At 43.5% G+C, this 16,388-nt stretch overlaps 2 protein-coding genes across 3 annotated transcripts in view; both read right to left on the reverse strand.

Moving 5' to 3' along the window:
- Positions 1–3,665: 3,665 nt before the first annotated feature.
- Positions 3,666–16,388, reverse strand: part of LOC133568888 (voltage-dependent L-type calcium channel subunit beta-4-like) — a 28,554-nt gene continuing 15,831 nt past the window's right edge. The window contains exons 3-10 of one of the 2 annotated variants that reach the window (XM_061921080.1): positions 10,113–10,178; positions 9,907–10,029; positions 9,699–9,838; positions 7,551–7,612; positions 7,438–7,463; positions 4,049–4,129; positions 3,896–3,954; positions 3,666–3,814 (exon numbers count right to left, since the gene is read on the reverse strand). In XM_061921080.1, coding sequence (XP_061777064.1) covers positions 3,673–3,814; positions 3,896–3,954; positions 4,049–4,129; positions 7,438–7,463; positions 7,551–7,612; positions 9,699–9,838; positions 9,907–10,029; positions 10,113–10,178 — 699 coding nt within the window. In that variant the 3' untranslated portion in view covers positions 3,666–3,672. The remainder of the gene's footprint in view (positions 3,815–3,895; positions 3,955–4,048; positions 4,130–7,437; positions 7,464–7,550; positions 7,613–9,698; positions 9,839–9,906; positions 10,030–10,112; positions 10,179–16,388) is intronic. The other variant, XM_061921081.1, reaches the window with a different exon arrangement.
- The window catches only part of LOC133568887 (transcription factor E2F5-like), a 65,296-nt gene continuing 59,020 nt past the window's right edge, over positions 10,113–16,388 (reverse strand). Inside the window, exon 8 of the transcript XR_009809688.1 lies at positions 10,113–10,178. The gene's annotated coding sequence lies outside the window, so the exon portion shown is untranslated. The remainder of the gene's footprint in view (positions 10,179–16,388) is intronic.

The following is a 16,388-nucleotide window of genomic DNA, read 5'->3' on the forward strand; positions in this document are numbered from 1 at the left end:
CACACTATTATGTTAGATCCACTATGGACTGGACTCTCACACTATTATGTTAGATCCACTATGGACTGGACTCTCACACTATTATGTTAGATCCACTATGGACTGGACTCTCACTATTATGTTAGATCCACTATGGACTGGACTTTCACACTATTATGTTAGATCCACTATGGACTGGACTCTCACTATTATGTTAGATTCACTATGGACTGGACTCTCACTATTATGTTAGATCCACTATGGACTGGACTCTCACACTATTATGTTAGATCCACTATGGACTGGACTCTCACACTATTATGTTAGATCCACTATGGACTGGACTCTCACACTATTATGTTAGATCCACTATGGACTGGACTCACACTATTATGTTAAATCCACTATGGACTGGACTCTCACACTATTATGTTAGATCCACTATGGACTGGACTCTCACTATTATGTTAGATCCACTATGGACTGTACTCTCACTATTATGTTAGATCCACTATGGACTGGACTCTCACACTATTATGTTAGATCCACTATGGACTGGACTCTCACACTATTATGTTAGATCCACTATGGACTGGACTCTCACACTATTATGTTAGATCCACTATGGACTGGACTCTCACACTATTATGTTAGATCCACTATGGACTGGACTCTCACACTATTATATTCAACAAATAGACACCTGCGTGTCTATGTATGTTTATTGGCTGTCAAGTGATTTTTTTAATTTTTCAAATCAGATAAATAACACTAATTATGTGATTGATAATGATTACCTGACCACCTGAGGACACCCCAGACTGTGGAAGCTTTTAAAAAAGGCTTAAAACCCCCCCTTTTTTTTTTTTGAAATAAAACATGTATGTGTAATAGTTCTAGCTATTAGGCAGTTCTAGTTTTAATGTTTTCTACTATTTATTTTACTTGGCTTCACGGTGGAAGAAGGGTTAATGCAGGGGTCGGGAACCTTTTTGGCTGAAAGAGCCAAAAAGCCAAATATTTTAAAATATATTTCCCTAAGAGCCATATAATATTTTTTTTAACACTGAACACAACTAAACACGTGCATTTTTAAGTAAGACCAACATTTCTAGAGTATAATAGGTCTCTTATTCTTTCTAATAACATTGTTATTCGGAAGCTAACTGTGGAGGGGGCGTGGCCTGCGGGCCTGCAGCGACAGGTGTATAGATGGCCCACCTGGGCCTTGTTATCTAATCACCTGTTGCTCTGTTATAAGCAGCAGCCAGGAGGAGAGACAGGTTGGGGCTGGACATACAATTGCTGGAAAGCAACTGAGAGACTTATTTAAAAATAAAACAATATTTTATCCCTGAAACCCTCATGTTGGTGCTTGGTGGTCTGAAGAACCCCCAGGAGGGCAAGCCCCACACTAACCAATAATAAATAAATAACTTCTTACCATTAACGCAACTTTTTGAACAGGTGCGGTAGAAAACGGATGGATGGATTAAAAATGCATGAGAATTTTTTATATTTTGAACATTATTTTTAACACTGTGATTACAAGTGGAATTATTCATGACTTGTCGTGTTAAGCAACGTCAGCTCAGATTTATCTGAGAGCCAGATGCAGTCATCAAAAGAGCCACATCTGGTTCTAGAACCATAGGTTCCCTACCCCTGGGTTAGTGCGTCTGCCTCACAATAAGAAGGTCCTGAGTAGTCAGGGTTCAATCCCGGGCTGGGGATCTTTCTGTGTGGAGTTTGCATGTCCTCCCCGTGTGAATGTGAGTGTGAATCTACTGTTCACACTTATCATTACACTGTGTACCAAGTAAAATAGCTATGAGGTGGGTAAGCTCAACCAAACGTATTCCTTGCATTAGGCGCACCGGGTTATAAGGCGCATTGTCGAGTTTTTAGGGGGAAAAAAGGGGTTTTAAAGGCCTACTGAAATGAGATGTTCTTATTTAAACGGGGATAGCAGCTCCATTCTATGTGTCATACTTCATCATTTTGCAATATTGCCATATTTTTGCTGAAAGGATTTGGTAGAGAACATCGACGATAAAGTTTGCAACTTTTGGTCGCTAATAAAAAAAACCTTGCCTGTAGCGGAAGTAGCAGACGATGTGCGCGTGACATCACGGGTTGTGGAGCTCCTCACATCTGAACATTGTTTACAATCATGGGCACCAGCAGCGAGAGCGATTCGGACCGAGAAAGCGACGATTTCCCCATTAATTTGAGCGAGGATGAAAGATTCGTGGATGAGGAAAGTGAGAGTGAAGGACTAGAAAAGAAAAAAAAACTAGACGGCAGAGCGATTCAGATGTTATTAGACACATTTACTAGGATCATTCTGGAAAATCCCTTATCTGCTTATTGTGTTATTGGTGTTTTAGCGAGATTATATGGTCGTACCTGTACAACCTGAAAGTCGGAGGGGTGTGACCACTGGTGTGGAAGTCGCGTTTCTCGACGAGGCGAAGGCAGCCGTTGGGGCCAGGCTGAGATTTTTTTTTTTTTCCCCCTCCTCCACAGTGGAAGCATCCGGCGGCCGGTGGGAGGGAAGAGAGTCCGCAGCTGCGTCTTTGACGGGTGCAGGAAGAACGACGCAAGCTCTCCGCTCATGTCTACGGTAAGAGCTGACTTATTACCACCATTTTCTCACCGAAACCTGCCGGTTGACATGTGGCAGGGAACCATGTTCGCTTGACCGCTCTGTTAAGCTTCACCGTCATCTTTCGGGAACGTAAACAAGTGAAGTGAAGTGAATTATATTTATATAGCGCTTTTCTCAAGTCACTCAAAGCGCTTTACATAGTGACACCCAATATCTAAGTTACATTTAAACCAGTGTGGGTGGCAATGGGAGCAGGTGGGTAAAGCATCTTGCCCAAGGACACAACGGCAGTAACTAGGGTGGCACAAGCGGGAATCGAACCTGCAACCCTCAAGTTGCTGGCACGGCCGCTCTACCAACCGAGCTAAGGAGACACCGGCTGTGTTTGTGTTGCTAAAGGCAGCTGGAATACACCGCTTGCCACCTACAGCTTTCTTCTTTGACGTCTCCATTATTAATTGAACAAATTGCAAAAGATTCAGCAACACCGATGTTCAGAATACTGTGGAATTATGCGATTAAAGCAGACGACTTATAGCTGTGAACGGCGCTGGACCAAAACGTTTTAGCATGATACTTCCGCGGGAAATTTTAAATTGCAATTTAGTAAACTAAAGCGGCCGTATTGGCATGTGTTGCAATGTTAATATTTCATCATTGATATATAAACTATCAGACTGTGTGGTGGGTAGTAGTGGCTTTCAGTAGGCCTTTAAGTGCGCCTTATAGTCGGGAAAATACGGTATTAGAAAGACAGTAATGGATCTGTGAGGTCTTTACAAGATGATGACATCACCGCTTTTACACCAATGGTACCCATAAAATAATAACGAAGGAATATCGATATCTGTATTGCTGATTGGCAACACTAAATGGTCCCTAGTGTGTGAATGTGAGTTTGAATGTTGTCTGTCTATCTGTGTTGGCGACTTGTCCAGGGTGTACCCCGCCTTCCGCCCGATTGTAGCTGAGATAGGCGCCAGCGCCCCCCGCGACCCCACAAGGGAATAAGCGCTGGAAAAAATGGATGGATGGATGGAAATCTTAGCGACATACATCCCTAGTGGCCAGTGAGTGCATAATTAAGTCCTAATGAGGAGTTGAGTAAAAGTACCTAAATTGGAGCGAGTGTTGGAGCGGTCAATTAAGGCTTTTTTTCCAGGATTGTTGAGTATGGAGCGCTTTGCCAGAGAGATGTCTGCCGTGACCCGCGTGATGGTGATCCTGCAGTAGACCCACCGGCGGGTTCAAAAAATATTAATATTTCACTCCAGCCTGGCTTCAGAGACACAATCAACTCCTTACCTGCCTTCAAATCGATGTTTCAAAAAGTCAAAGAGAGCTTTTTGCATCATGTCCGTCACCTGCAATGGAGCGGGGTTTCAATCCAACACAACGTAGTTACTTACGTTTGAGAAAGGGGGCGCGTTAAATTGGGGATGAGGAGGCCAGGCTCACCTCTAAGCCCTTCAGTGAGGGTCCCATCAGGACCACGGGACGCATGGTAGGCACAACGTCGTACATGGAGACCTGCTCCCCCTGTTGGAACACGTTTGAGGTTTTAATCCATCCATCCATCATCTTCCGCTTATCCGAGGTCGGGTCGCGGGGGCAACAGCCTAAGCAGGGAAGCCCAGACTTCCCTCTCCCCAGCCACTTCGTCTAGCTCTTCCCGGGGGATCCCGAGGCGTTCCCAGGCCAGCCGGGAGACATAGTCTTCCCAACGTGTCCTGGGTCTTCCCCGTGGCCTCCTACCGGTTGGACGTGCCCTAAACACCTCCTTAGGGAGGCGTTCGGGTGGCATCCTGACCAGATGCCCGAACCACCTCATCTGGCTCCTCTCCATGTGGAGGAGCAGCGGCTTTACTTTGAGTTCCTCCCGGATGGCAGAGCTTCTCACCCTATCTCTAAGGGAGAGACCCAAACTCATTTGGGCCGCTTGTACCCGTGATCTTATCCTTTCGGTCATGACCCAAATCTCATGACCATAGGTGAGGATGGGAACGTAGATCGAGCGGTAAATTGAGAGCTTTGCCTTCCGGCTCAGCTCCTTCTTCACCACAACGGATCGGTACAACGTCCGCATTACTGAAGACGCCGCACCGATCCGCCTGTCGATCTCACCATCCACTCTTCCCTCACTCGTGAACAAGACTCCGAGGTACTTGAACTCCTCCACTTGGGGCAGGGTCTCCTCCCCAACCCGGAGATGGCATTCGGTTTTAAATGAAACAAAAAAAATAAACACATTAGTCCTATAATCAACATTATATTAACCCTATAATACAAAACCCAAAAGCAGTGAAGTTGTCACTGTGGAGAGGTGGGCAGGGCACGCTGCAGCCCTGCCCAAGATGGCGGCAAGGAGGCGGCGGAGCGGAGAGGCAGGGCGTGCCGGGAGCGACGCCGCCGCAATCTAATTCAGGTGCGTGGATCGTGCTCCGGCAGACAATCAACATATCTCCTCACAGTGTATAAAAGAGGAGAAGGAGGAGAGTCCGCGGCAGATGAAGAGCAAGAGCGCCAAAGAGCACACGAGAGACGGAGACGCGGCCAGCACAAAAGCGACCGAGGAGAAGGAGCTGAAAAGCGACCCGACCGGAATTGAGCTTTATTGAACAATAAACAAGAGTCAAACCTGCTCAAGAGCAAAATGTCCTTCCTTGATGGTCGGTGGAACCCACACGACAGCAAGCAACTGTCACGTTGTGTAAATAGTAAATAAAAAGAGAATACAATGATTTGCAAATCCTTTGTCAACTTATATTCAATTGAATAGACTGCAAAGACAAGATATTTCATGTTTGAACTGTGAAATGTAATTCTTTTTTGCAAATAATCATTAATTTAGAATTTAACGTGTACATAAAAAATTGGAAATGTGGACTCGTCAGACCACAAAACACTTTTTCACTTTGCATCAGTCCATCTTAGATGGGCTCGGGCCCAGCGAAGCCGGCGGCGTTTCTGGGTGTTGTTGATAAATGGCTTTGGCTTTGCATTGTAGAGTTTTAACTTGCACTTACAGATGTAGCCACCAACTGCAGTTACTGATAGAGATGTCCGATAATGGCTTTTTTTTGCTGATATCAGATATTCCAATATTGTCCAACTCTTGATTACCGATTCCGATATCAACCGATACCGATATATACAGTGGTGGAATGAACACATTATTATGCCTAATTTTGTTGTGATGCCCGCTGGATGCAATAAACAATGTAACAAGGTTTTCCAAAATAAATCAACTCAAGTTATGGAAAAAAACACCAAAATGGCACTGCCATGTTTATTATTGAAGTATTAAAGTGCATTAATACTTTTGAACATGCCTCAAAACAGCAGCTTGGAATTTGGGACATGCTCTCCTTGAGAGAGCATGAGGAGGTTGAGTGGGCCGGGTTGGGTTTGGGATAGGGATAGAGGGTAGCAGGGTGTGTATATCGTAGCGTTCCGGAAGAGTTAGTGCTGCAAGGGGTTCTGGGTGTTTTTTTCTGTTGTGTTTATGTTGTGTTACGGTGCGGCTGTTCTCCCGAAATGTGTTTGCCATTCTTGTTTGGTGTGGGTTCACAGTGTGGCGCATATATGTAACAGTGTTAAAGTTGTTTATACGGCCATTGGTTACACTGCAACGTTTTAAAAAGTCATACATTTTACTTTTTGAAACCTATACCGATCATTTCCGATATTGCATTTTAAAGCATTTATCGGCCGATAGTATCAGCAGTCTGATATTATTGGACATCTCGAGTTACTGACAGGGTTTTCTGAAGTGCTCTTGAGCCCATGTGGTGATATCCTTCACACACTGATGTCGTTTTTTGATGCGGTACCGCCTGAGGCACCGAAGGTCTGTAATATCATTGATTGATTGATTGATACTTTTATTAGTAGATTGCACAGTACAGTACATATTCCGTACAATTGACCACTAAATGGTAACACCCCAATAAGTTTTTCAACTTGTTTAAGTCGGGGTCCACGTTCATCAATTCATGGTAAACGGGCAGTGATTTCTCAAGATTATTTGAACCTTGTGATGATCTTACGGAGCATAGATGGTGAAATCCTTAAATTCCTTGCCATAGCTGCTTGAGAAATGTTGTTCTTAAACAATTTGCTCAGGCATTTGTTGACAAAGTGGTGACCCTCGCCCCGTCCTTGTTTGTGAATGAGTGAGCATTTCATGGAAGCGGCTTTTATACCCAATCATGACACCCACCTGTTCCCAATTAGCCTGCACACCTGTGGGATGTTCCCAATAAGTGTTTGATGAGCATTCCTCAACTTTCCCAGTCTTTTTTGCCACTCGTGCCAGCTTTTTCTGAAACATGTTGCTTGCATCAAATTCCAAATGAGCTAATATTTGCAAAAAATAAAGTTTTCCAGTTTGAACATGAAATATCTTGTCTTTGCAGTCTATTCAACTGAATATAAGTTGAAAAGGATTTGCAAATCATTGTATTCTCTTTTTATTTACTATTTACACAACGGGACAACTTCACTGCTTTTGGGGTTTATAGTTTCTGTGTGCCTCTAATTAGCATCGGGTTCAAAAAAACTTTAACAGCTGTGGCTGTAGGCAGCATCCTGATGGATATTTTTTCCCTAGCGTTTGAGGTATCATGAGTTATCTTCATTCACTGCTGAGGAAATGATGCTTCTGTTGTCCTGCCTACTTTCACATGCACTCCAAATCATTATTGACGTGGAATAAACAAACATTCTATATTATTAGCAACTCCTTTCTGCTCATTTTAAACTATATTTATTCCTTAGATTGATTTTTTATTAACAAAATGAATGAAATGGGGTGAAAGAAAGGACCTGAGCAAGGAGTCACTTACCGGCTTCTTTTTCACCTGCTGATTGGCTGTTTAAGGAGACAGCAGACGCAACATTGCTTCAACACGGGGAAATCACCAACATATTGTGCGGACTCGGGTGCAGGCGTTCTAACCTTGAGAAGGAGGCGTGTACTTTTTGGAGTTCATATCTTGAGCCACTTGTGAGGATGCTTTGCTGAAAACGGGACAGGAGGAAAGATGTCAACAAACAGAAACTGAAAATTCTGTCTTTCTGCCCAAATTGCTCTTTATTAAAGTTAAGAAAGTAAGAAGTCAAGAAATATGTCCCTGGACACTTGAGGACTTTGAATATCTCGCTAGAAAGACGTCCAGGCATCCAGTTGTTTTAATCATGTTTTGATATTTATTTTTTGTTTTATTTCAGTCATTGGGGGAGCATAATATTGTTTTTTGTTTTTAACATGGCTGTGCAGCACTTTGGAAACGTTTTTGTTGTTTAAATGTGTTATATAAATAAAGTGGATTGGATTGACTGGAAGTAGATTAATAATTCATTTCCTACCACTTGTCCTTAATGATGGAGACAAAACAATAGAATGAAAAATGACAAAATATGTTACTGCATATTTCAACTTGTTTGTTTACATACTACTAAAAGACAAGTTGTCTAATATGTTCACTATTTTATTTAAGGACTAAATTACAATAATAAACATATGTTTCATGTACCCTAAGATTTTTTTGTTAAAATAAAGCCAATAATGCCGAAATAATTTTGGTACCGGCACCAAAATACGGGACAACACTAATCCCTACCACTCGCACATCTCTCGTAGCTCGGACAATGTTCCGGTTACAGCACTAAGCCTTCTGGGTAATGTAGTGTACAAACACCCGCCCCCTCACTTCCATGTTTACATTCATCGTCTCTTGTTTACTGACAAAAATCACTGCTTTTAGATTGTGCTCAACAGTTCTGACCCAGGTGGTGGTCCTAACCACAGGTGGAAGTGAACTGTGGTGCCTGGTGGAAGCAGGACTACCGTATTTCCTTGAATTGCTGCCGGGTATATAGTACGCGCCTGCCTAGAATTACTGCCGGGTATATAGTATGCGCCTGCCTAGAATTACTGCCGGGTCAAACTCGTTTCGCAAAACTATTATTTTTATTAGCGCATGTCTAGAATTTCCACCGGGTCAAACTCGTCACGTCACGAGTGACACTTCACCTGTCATCATTTTCAAAATGGAGGAGGCTGATTTCAATCATTTGAAATCGCATAAAGGGAAGAAGATTAAGAGCTATTCAGTAGGATTTAAGGTCCAAGCTATTGAATATGCTAAAAATAACAGTAAGCAGCTATGTTTTATTAATATACCGTAGCTGCGTGTGTCAAATATGAGTCATTAAAGGACTCCTGCCTCCTGGTGGTAGAGGGCGCTAGTGATCCTTCTTGCGACTACTCGGCTGCAGAAGAAGTGACAACAAGCAGCGATCGTTTATTTTCTCCTCTCGCTGACACTTTTAACATGGAGGATTACATATCTAAAATAAAACCGTTTTCTAAACTGGACTTTCAATGGAAGCAGGAGGTAATAAAGGAAGATCTCCATCGAGACAGAGAGACTGTTAAAACTGAAGAAAGATAAGGAAGACTTCTATAAACAAGTTATCGATGCTTTTGATCAGAAGGAGCTGTGCATGGACTTCATTTATAAGTAAAGGTAAGACCATAATAACGTTTTTTTTTTATTAAATGTGCTTTTGTGCTTTTTTGAGGGACGGCGTGGCACAGTGGGAAAGTGGCCGTGCGCAACCCGAGGAACCCTGGTTCAATCCCATCTAGTACCAACCTTGTCACATCCGTTGTGTCCTGAGCAAGACACTTCACCCTTGCTCCTGATGGGTGCTGGTTAGCGCCTTGCATGGCAGCTCCCTCCATCAGTGTGTGAATGTGTGTGTGAATGTGGAAGTAGTGTCAATGCGCTTTGAGTACCTTGAAGGTAGAAAAGCGCTATACAAGTACAACCCATTTATCATTTATTTATTTCATGATGGTATCCTTACATCAAACTCAAATTTATAGGCGCAGGCCTAAATTTACCGCAGTGCTTTGGTAAACGCTGGAGTGAGAAGAGGTTTTGAATTAATTAGCGCCCCGGCGGCAATTCAAGGAAATAGGGTAGTCCTATTTCTGTCCCACTAGTTGGTCTGCGTGGTCCTAGAGTTAATGAAGATAAAACTATCACCAGTAAGCCCGTATTATCTCGCTGTCCCTGCGGAAAACACGTCGACATACTTTGCCAAGGCCTTGGCAGCCTTCCTGGCCTGGACTTCTCTTCGGATCAGGATGGTTTCCAAGTTGACCGGACTGGGGATGAAGCCCACCGCGCTGTCCTCCTTAACTGGCCGCCCAATCCACCACTCTTTGTTGAATTTCTGGAAACACGACCGCAAAGGAACTCAGTGGGGTTCAAACACACTGACTTGGTGTCGCCTTTTGAGACCTCTTTGACGTGGAGGAAGTCTCTGGCCTCGAAGGTGACTGCCTGGCCCGGCACTGGCACGTTGTCGTCATCCGCCGGCGTGTAGGAGAAGTTGCAGCGTACGGCAAAGGCCACGGCCTTGTACTGTTGGGGACAAACCACAGACATCATGGCATCGGCGGAAGTCTGCAAATACTTGGTGCGGACCGGAAAACTAGGAAACATACCTTAGCTTTCTCCAACTGAACCTGGGCGTTCCTCTCCTCGGTGGCGTCCGTGTCCTGGCGCTCTCCCTGATAGAGGACAGGGGAAATGACAGTTTGTTTATTATTTCTCTGCTTTCATTACCTCTGCCCAAGGTCAGCTACTTGGAGCTGGCAGAGACATCTGCTCAACGCAGCACTCCTGCAGTACAAGACAATGTCACACACACACACACACACACACACACACACACACACACACACACACACACACACACACACATACACACACACTTGAATTATTCAACAATGCAGGCTGATGACTTTAAGAGATGACTTTTGGCTGTGATCATTTATTTTCTTCAAAGTACCCCAAAGCTGCCACAAATGATTGGAGGATGCGGGAAGAACTTTGGATTGCATGGGACCGTCTACCCCGCAGTTTTGAGGACGAGTCATTGACTATTTAGAGTGAAAAGCACATTTTATTTTCACCCGCATAAAAATCATTCTAACTTGGATTGTTTCCCTGGCTTGGAGACTCTCCTGAAGGACAGTGCAGCGAAGACACAACAAACTCCCTTCTTGTCTCTCATGGACACACACCTGTTGTTGTTGACTTTGGACTAGCGACTGCAATACATCAAGGCCGCGGAACAGACACATATGTTGTCATCCAAGCAATGTTATCATGGACGCCCCTGCTTATTTCAGCAAGACAATGCCAAGCCACATGTTACAACAGCGTGGCTTCATAGTAAAAGAGTGTGGTCCAGACCTGTCTTCCATTTAAAATGTGTGGTGCAATATGAAGCCTAAAATACCACAACTGTTGGACAACTTAAGCTGTACATCAAGCAAGAGTGGGAAAGAATTCCACCTGAAAATCTTCAAAAATGTGTCTCCTTGGTTCCCAAACAGTTACTCAGGAAAGGCCATGTGACACACTGGTAAAAATGTGTCTCCTTGGTTCCCAAACAGTTACTCAGGAAAGGTCATGTAACACACTGGTAAAAATGTGTCCCCTTGGTTCCCAAACAGTTACTCAGGAAAGGTCATGTAACACACTGGTAAAAATGTGTCTCCTTGGTTCCCAAACAGTTACTCAGGAAAGGTCATGTAACACACTGGTAAAAATGTGTCCCCTTGGTTCCCAAACATTTACTCAGGAAAGGCCATGTAACACACTGGTAAAAATGTGTCTCCTTGGTTCCCAAACAGTTACTCAGGAAAGGTCATGTAACACACTGGTAAAAATGTGTCTCCTTGGTTCCCAAACAGTTACTCAGGAAAGGTCATGTAACACACTGGTAAAAATGTGTCCCCTTGGTTCCCAAACATTTACTCAGGAAAGGCCATGTAACACACTGGTAAAAATGTGTCTCCTTGGTTCCCAAACAGTTACTCAGGAAAGGTCATGTAACACACTGGTAAAAATGTGTCCCCTTGGTTCCCAAACATTTACTCAGGAAAGGCCATGTAACACACTGGTAAAAATGTGTCTCCTTGGTTCCCAAACAGTTACTCAGGAAAGGTCATGTAACACACTGGTAAAAATGTGTCCCCTTGGTTCCCAAACAGTTACTCAGGAAAGGCCATGTGACACACTGGTAAAAATGTGTCTCCTTGGTTCCCAAACAGTTACTCAGGAAAGGCCATGTGACACACTGGTAAAAATGTGTCTCCTTGGTTCCCAAACAGTTACTCAGGAAAGGTCATGTAACACACTGGTAAAAATGTGTCCCCTTGGTTCCCAAACAGTTACTCAGGAAAGGCCATGTGACACACTGGTAAAAATGTGTCTCCTTGGTTCCCAAACAGTTACTCAGGAAAGGTCATGTAACACACTGGTAAAAATGTGTCTCCTTGGTTCCCAAACAGTTACTCAGGAAAGGCCATGTAACACACTGGTAAAAATGTGTCCCCTCAGTTCCCAAACAGTTACTCAGGAAAGGTCATGTAACACACTGCTAAAAATGTGTCCCCTTGGTTCCCAAACATTTACTCAGGAAAGGTCATGTAACACACTGGTAAAAATGTGTCTCCTTGGTTCCCAAACAGTTACTCAGGAAAGGCCATGTAACACACTGGTAAAAATGTGTCTCCTTGGTTCCCAAACAGTTACTCAGGAAATGTCATGTAACACACTGGTAAAAATGTGTCTCCTTGGTTCCCAAACAGTTACTCAGGAAAGGTCATGTAACACACTGGTAAAAATGTGTCTCCTTGGTTCCCAAACAGTTACTCAGGAAAGGTCATGTAACACACTGGTAAAAATGTGTCCCCTTGGTTCCCAAACATTTACTCAGGAAAGGCCATGTAACACACTGGTAAAAATGTGTCTCCTTGGTTCCCAAACAGTTACTCAGGAAAGGTCATGTAACACACTGGTAAAAATGTGTCCCCTTGGTTCCCAAACATTTACTCAGGAAAGGCCATGTAACACACTGGTAAAAATGTGTCTCCTCAGTTCCCAAACAGTTACTCAGGAAAGGCCATGTAACACACTGGTAAAAATGTGTCTCCTTGGTTCCCAAACATTTACTCAGGAAAGGTCATGTGACACACTGGTAAAAATGCAATGTGTTGCTGCCATTAAATTCTAAGTTAATGATTACTTGCAAAAGTAATATAAAATTGTTTCAGTGGGAACATGAAATATCTTGTCTTTGCAGTCTATTCATCCATCCATCCATTTTCTACCGCTTATTCCCTTTTAGGGTCGCGGGGGGCGCTGGCGCCTATCTCAGCTACAATCGGGCAGAAGGCGGTGTACACCCGGGACAAGTCACCACTCAATTGAATATAAATTAAAGGATTTGAAAATCATTGTGTTCAGTTCTTATTTAGGAATTACACAACGTGCCAACTTTTCTGGTTTTGGGTTTTGTATCAGGAGTGGCATTTTATTTACAAATTACACAACGTGCCAACTTCACTGCTTTTGGTTTTGTATCAAAAGTGGCATTTTATTTACAAATTACTGTAGTGGAAGATTTCTGTCCTAGGGTTACCTCCAAACTAAATGAGAGGTCAAGTCACCTTGAACATCGGACAGTCATATAAGTTGTTCTGCTACAAATCAGGCCATCATGGAGTGTATAAATAAGAAAGAAACACCAAGCCTGGTGTGCGCTCCTTCTTAATTCCTCCACGAGGGTTCCCCATCTTTCGTCTTCAAAGACACTGTCTGTTTTCATATTGATTCAATCCAACTTTGTACTATCTGATTATGAGTAATGAAAACTGTTGTATCAAACTCTCTATTGTTCCTGTTTAAGATTCGGACTTTTCCACCACATAAAACTGGCGTCACGAACAGTGGTTGAATCCCCGACATTTCTACCACATTACACAACGTGCAAACCTCACTGGTGTTGGGTTTTGTACCAGAAGTGGCAGCAAATGATGCATTCATTCATTCATTCATTAATAATCTTCAGCAAAGCATAGCATCATCATGTAGACTGAACAGACACATTTAAAAACGGGCGTGCTTCACATTTAAAAGCACCTCTCTTCCTTCTCCGGGTCATGATTGTCTTTGAGTAAGGAGATTAAGATAGCATGCGTCTGTCAATCCGGGATTAAAAGGGAGCGGCAGAACGAGAGGAACCCACTTGACTGCAGCCTTCAGATAAAAGGAAAGATAACGGAATATATTGTCTTTAACTCGGACTGGCTCAGCATTTGCAACAAAAAAAAGAGACGTTTCGTTTCTAGTCTTTAAATAGATTCGTACGGCTGTGTACGGTGTTCCTTCTGGAACTTTCCAGGCAGCCCAGATGGTCTTGCTGCTCCACTTCCTGACGGGAAGAAGAGCAGGTATCTGCAGAGGAAGGCGGTAAGAGGCTTAGAGGTGACAAGGGGACTGAAAGTACTGCCAGCCTACAGAACAAACTTCTACAGGAGCTTCATTTAAGAATAGTTTTCAACACGTTGAGAAAAAAGTGATTTATATTTATATAGCGCTTTTCTCTAGTGACTCAAAGCGCTTTACATAGTGAAACCCAATATCTAAGTTCCATTTAAAGCAGTGTGGGTGGCACTGGGAGCAGGTGGGTCAAGTGTCTTGCCCAAGGACACAGCGGCAGTGACTAGGATGGCGGAAGAGGGAATCGAACCTGCAACCCTCAAGTTGCTGGCACGGCCGCTCTACCAACCGAGCTATGCTGCCCCAAAACATCTTCTTTTTTTTTCTACCAATAAAAGTACACTTACTATTAGTGAGAATATACTTATTTTAAGCTATTTTTGGCTTCATTGAGGTTAGCTAATTTGGAAAGTCTTGACGAGCCAAATTTTCTTGTTCTGATCATTTTGCACATTCTGTCTCTCATGGACACACACCTGTTGTTGTTGACTTTGGACTGCAGGCTTACACACAAACATGCACCCACAAAGAAATATACGCCACACACATACACCCCCAATCCAACGCCCTCGACGCAAATCCCATAGGGGGGATGGAAGGATGGTCAGCGCCTGAGAGCTGCAGCCTGCCACCATGACCCCGTACTCCCTCCCCTCTGTTGTTAGATATCTGGAGGTGTACGTTGTAATATGTATATGTGCTTTGCTATGGAGGTTGTCTTCCCCCCCCCCCCCCCCACTCCAGACTAGGCCCCCTTAGGAACCCAGTGTAGATTGTATATTTTTACTCATCCTTCCCCAGCGTTTACCTTTTTCCAATCAGCGTTCCTGTTCTGTAACCCTGTACACTGTTTGTTTCTCTCACCTTGAACGGGTTTGTGCTGAAAAAAAACTTTTGCTGTACTTGTGCATTGACAATAAAGACTTATCCCATCTTTAATTAATATAAAATACCCTTCATTTTGAGTGAGGGAAGAGTGGATGGTGAGATCGACAGGCGGATCGGTGCGGCGTCTTCAGTAATGCGGACGTTTGTACCGATCCGTTGTGGTGAAGAAGGAGCTGAGCCGGAAGGCAAAGCTCTCAATTTACCGGTCCATCTACGTTCCCATCCTCACCTATGGTCATGAGCTTTGGGTCATGACCGAAAGGATAAGATCACGGGTACAAGCGGCCCAAATGAGTTTGGGTCTCTCCCTTAGAGATAGGGTGAGAAGCTCTGCCATCCGGGAGGAACTCAAAGTAAAGCCGCTGCTCCTCCACATGGAGAGGAGCCAGATGAGGTGGTTCGGGCATCTGGTCAGGATGCCACCTGAACGCCTCCCTAGGGAGGTGTTTAGGGCACGTCCAACCGGTAGGAGGCCACGGGGAAGACCCAGGACACGTTGGGAAGACTATGTCTCCCGGCTGGCCTGGGAACGCCTCGGGATCCCCCGGGAAGAGCTAGACGAAGTGGCTGGAGATAGGGAAGTCTGGGTATCCCTGCGACCCGACCTCGGATAAGCGGAAGATGATGGATGGATGGATGGACTAAAGGTACTGATAGCCTAGAGAACCAGACCAGACACTACAAAGTTCTACAGGAGCTTAATTTAAGAAACGTTTTCAACATATTGTAAAAAAAAGATCTCACTTTTCTTTCTGTTAAGAAAAGTTCACTTGTTATTAGTGAGAATGTACTTATTTTAAGCTACTTTTGGGTTCATTGAGGTTAGCTAATTTTACTTGTTTTGGAAAGTGTTGACGAGCCAAATGTTCTTGTTCTATTGGCAGATCATTTTGCTTAGTTCAAATAATATATCCCTCATTTTTACATATTTTTTTCTTGTTTTTGAACACTGACTTTTTGCAGTGCAGTGGTTCAGCACTCCAACTCACAACTTCTTTTTCCATTGTCATTTTCTATTTGTATCCCAAATCGGGTTGCAAAATTTCTCATTCTAGTTTTGCTTAGGTTTTGCTGGCAGTCTCCTGGTGTCCTCCAGACCAGTGGTCCCCAACCACCGGGCCGTGGCCCGATTGGAACCGGGCCGCAGAATAATTTTTTATTCATTTTTATTTAAAAAAAACAAACAAAAAAAACTTTTTTTTATTGTTTATTAAATCAACATAAAAAACACAATATACACGTACAATTAGTGCATCAATCACTAAACCCTCCCTTTTTCATGACAAAAACGTCCCTTTTTCATGACAAAGAGAAAAAAAAAGGATGAACTCTGTCTGTGCATGATTCCTTGCTTCTTGTCTGTCTAATAGATGTCATCAGTGTTTGAACCTGACATTTGATATTTAGTGGGGACAATTCCGTAGATCCTTCGTCAGCACGCGCTTTAAAATATAGGTCGTGCCTCCCTGTGTGAAGGTCATGCTGTGTGACACTTAGAAATGCTGACTGAGCAGTTTGCTTCTTACCTCTATGACACA

This window comes from Nerophis ophidion, linkage group LG14 (genome assembly GCF_033978795.1).
Source record: "Nerophis ophidion isolate RoL-2023_Sa linkage group LG14, RoL_Noph_v1.0, whole genome shotgun sequence".
Classification (NCBI taxonomy): Eukaryota; Metazoa; Chordata; class Actinopteri; order Syngnathiformes; family Syngnathidae; genus Nerophis; species Nerophis ophidion.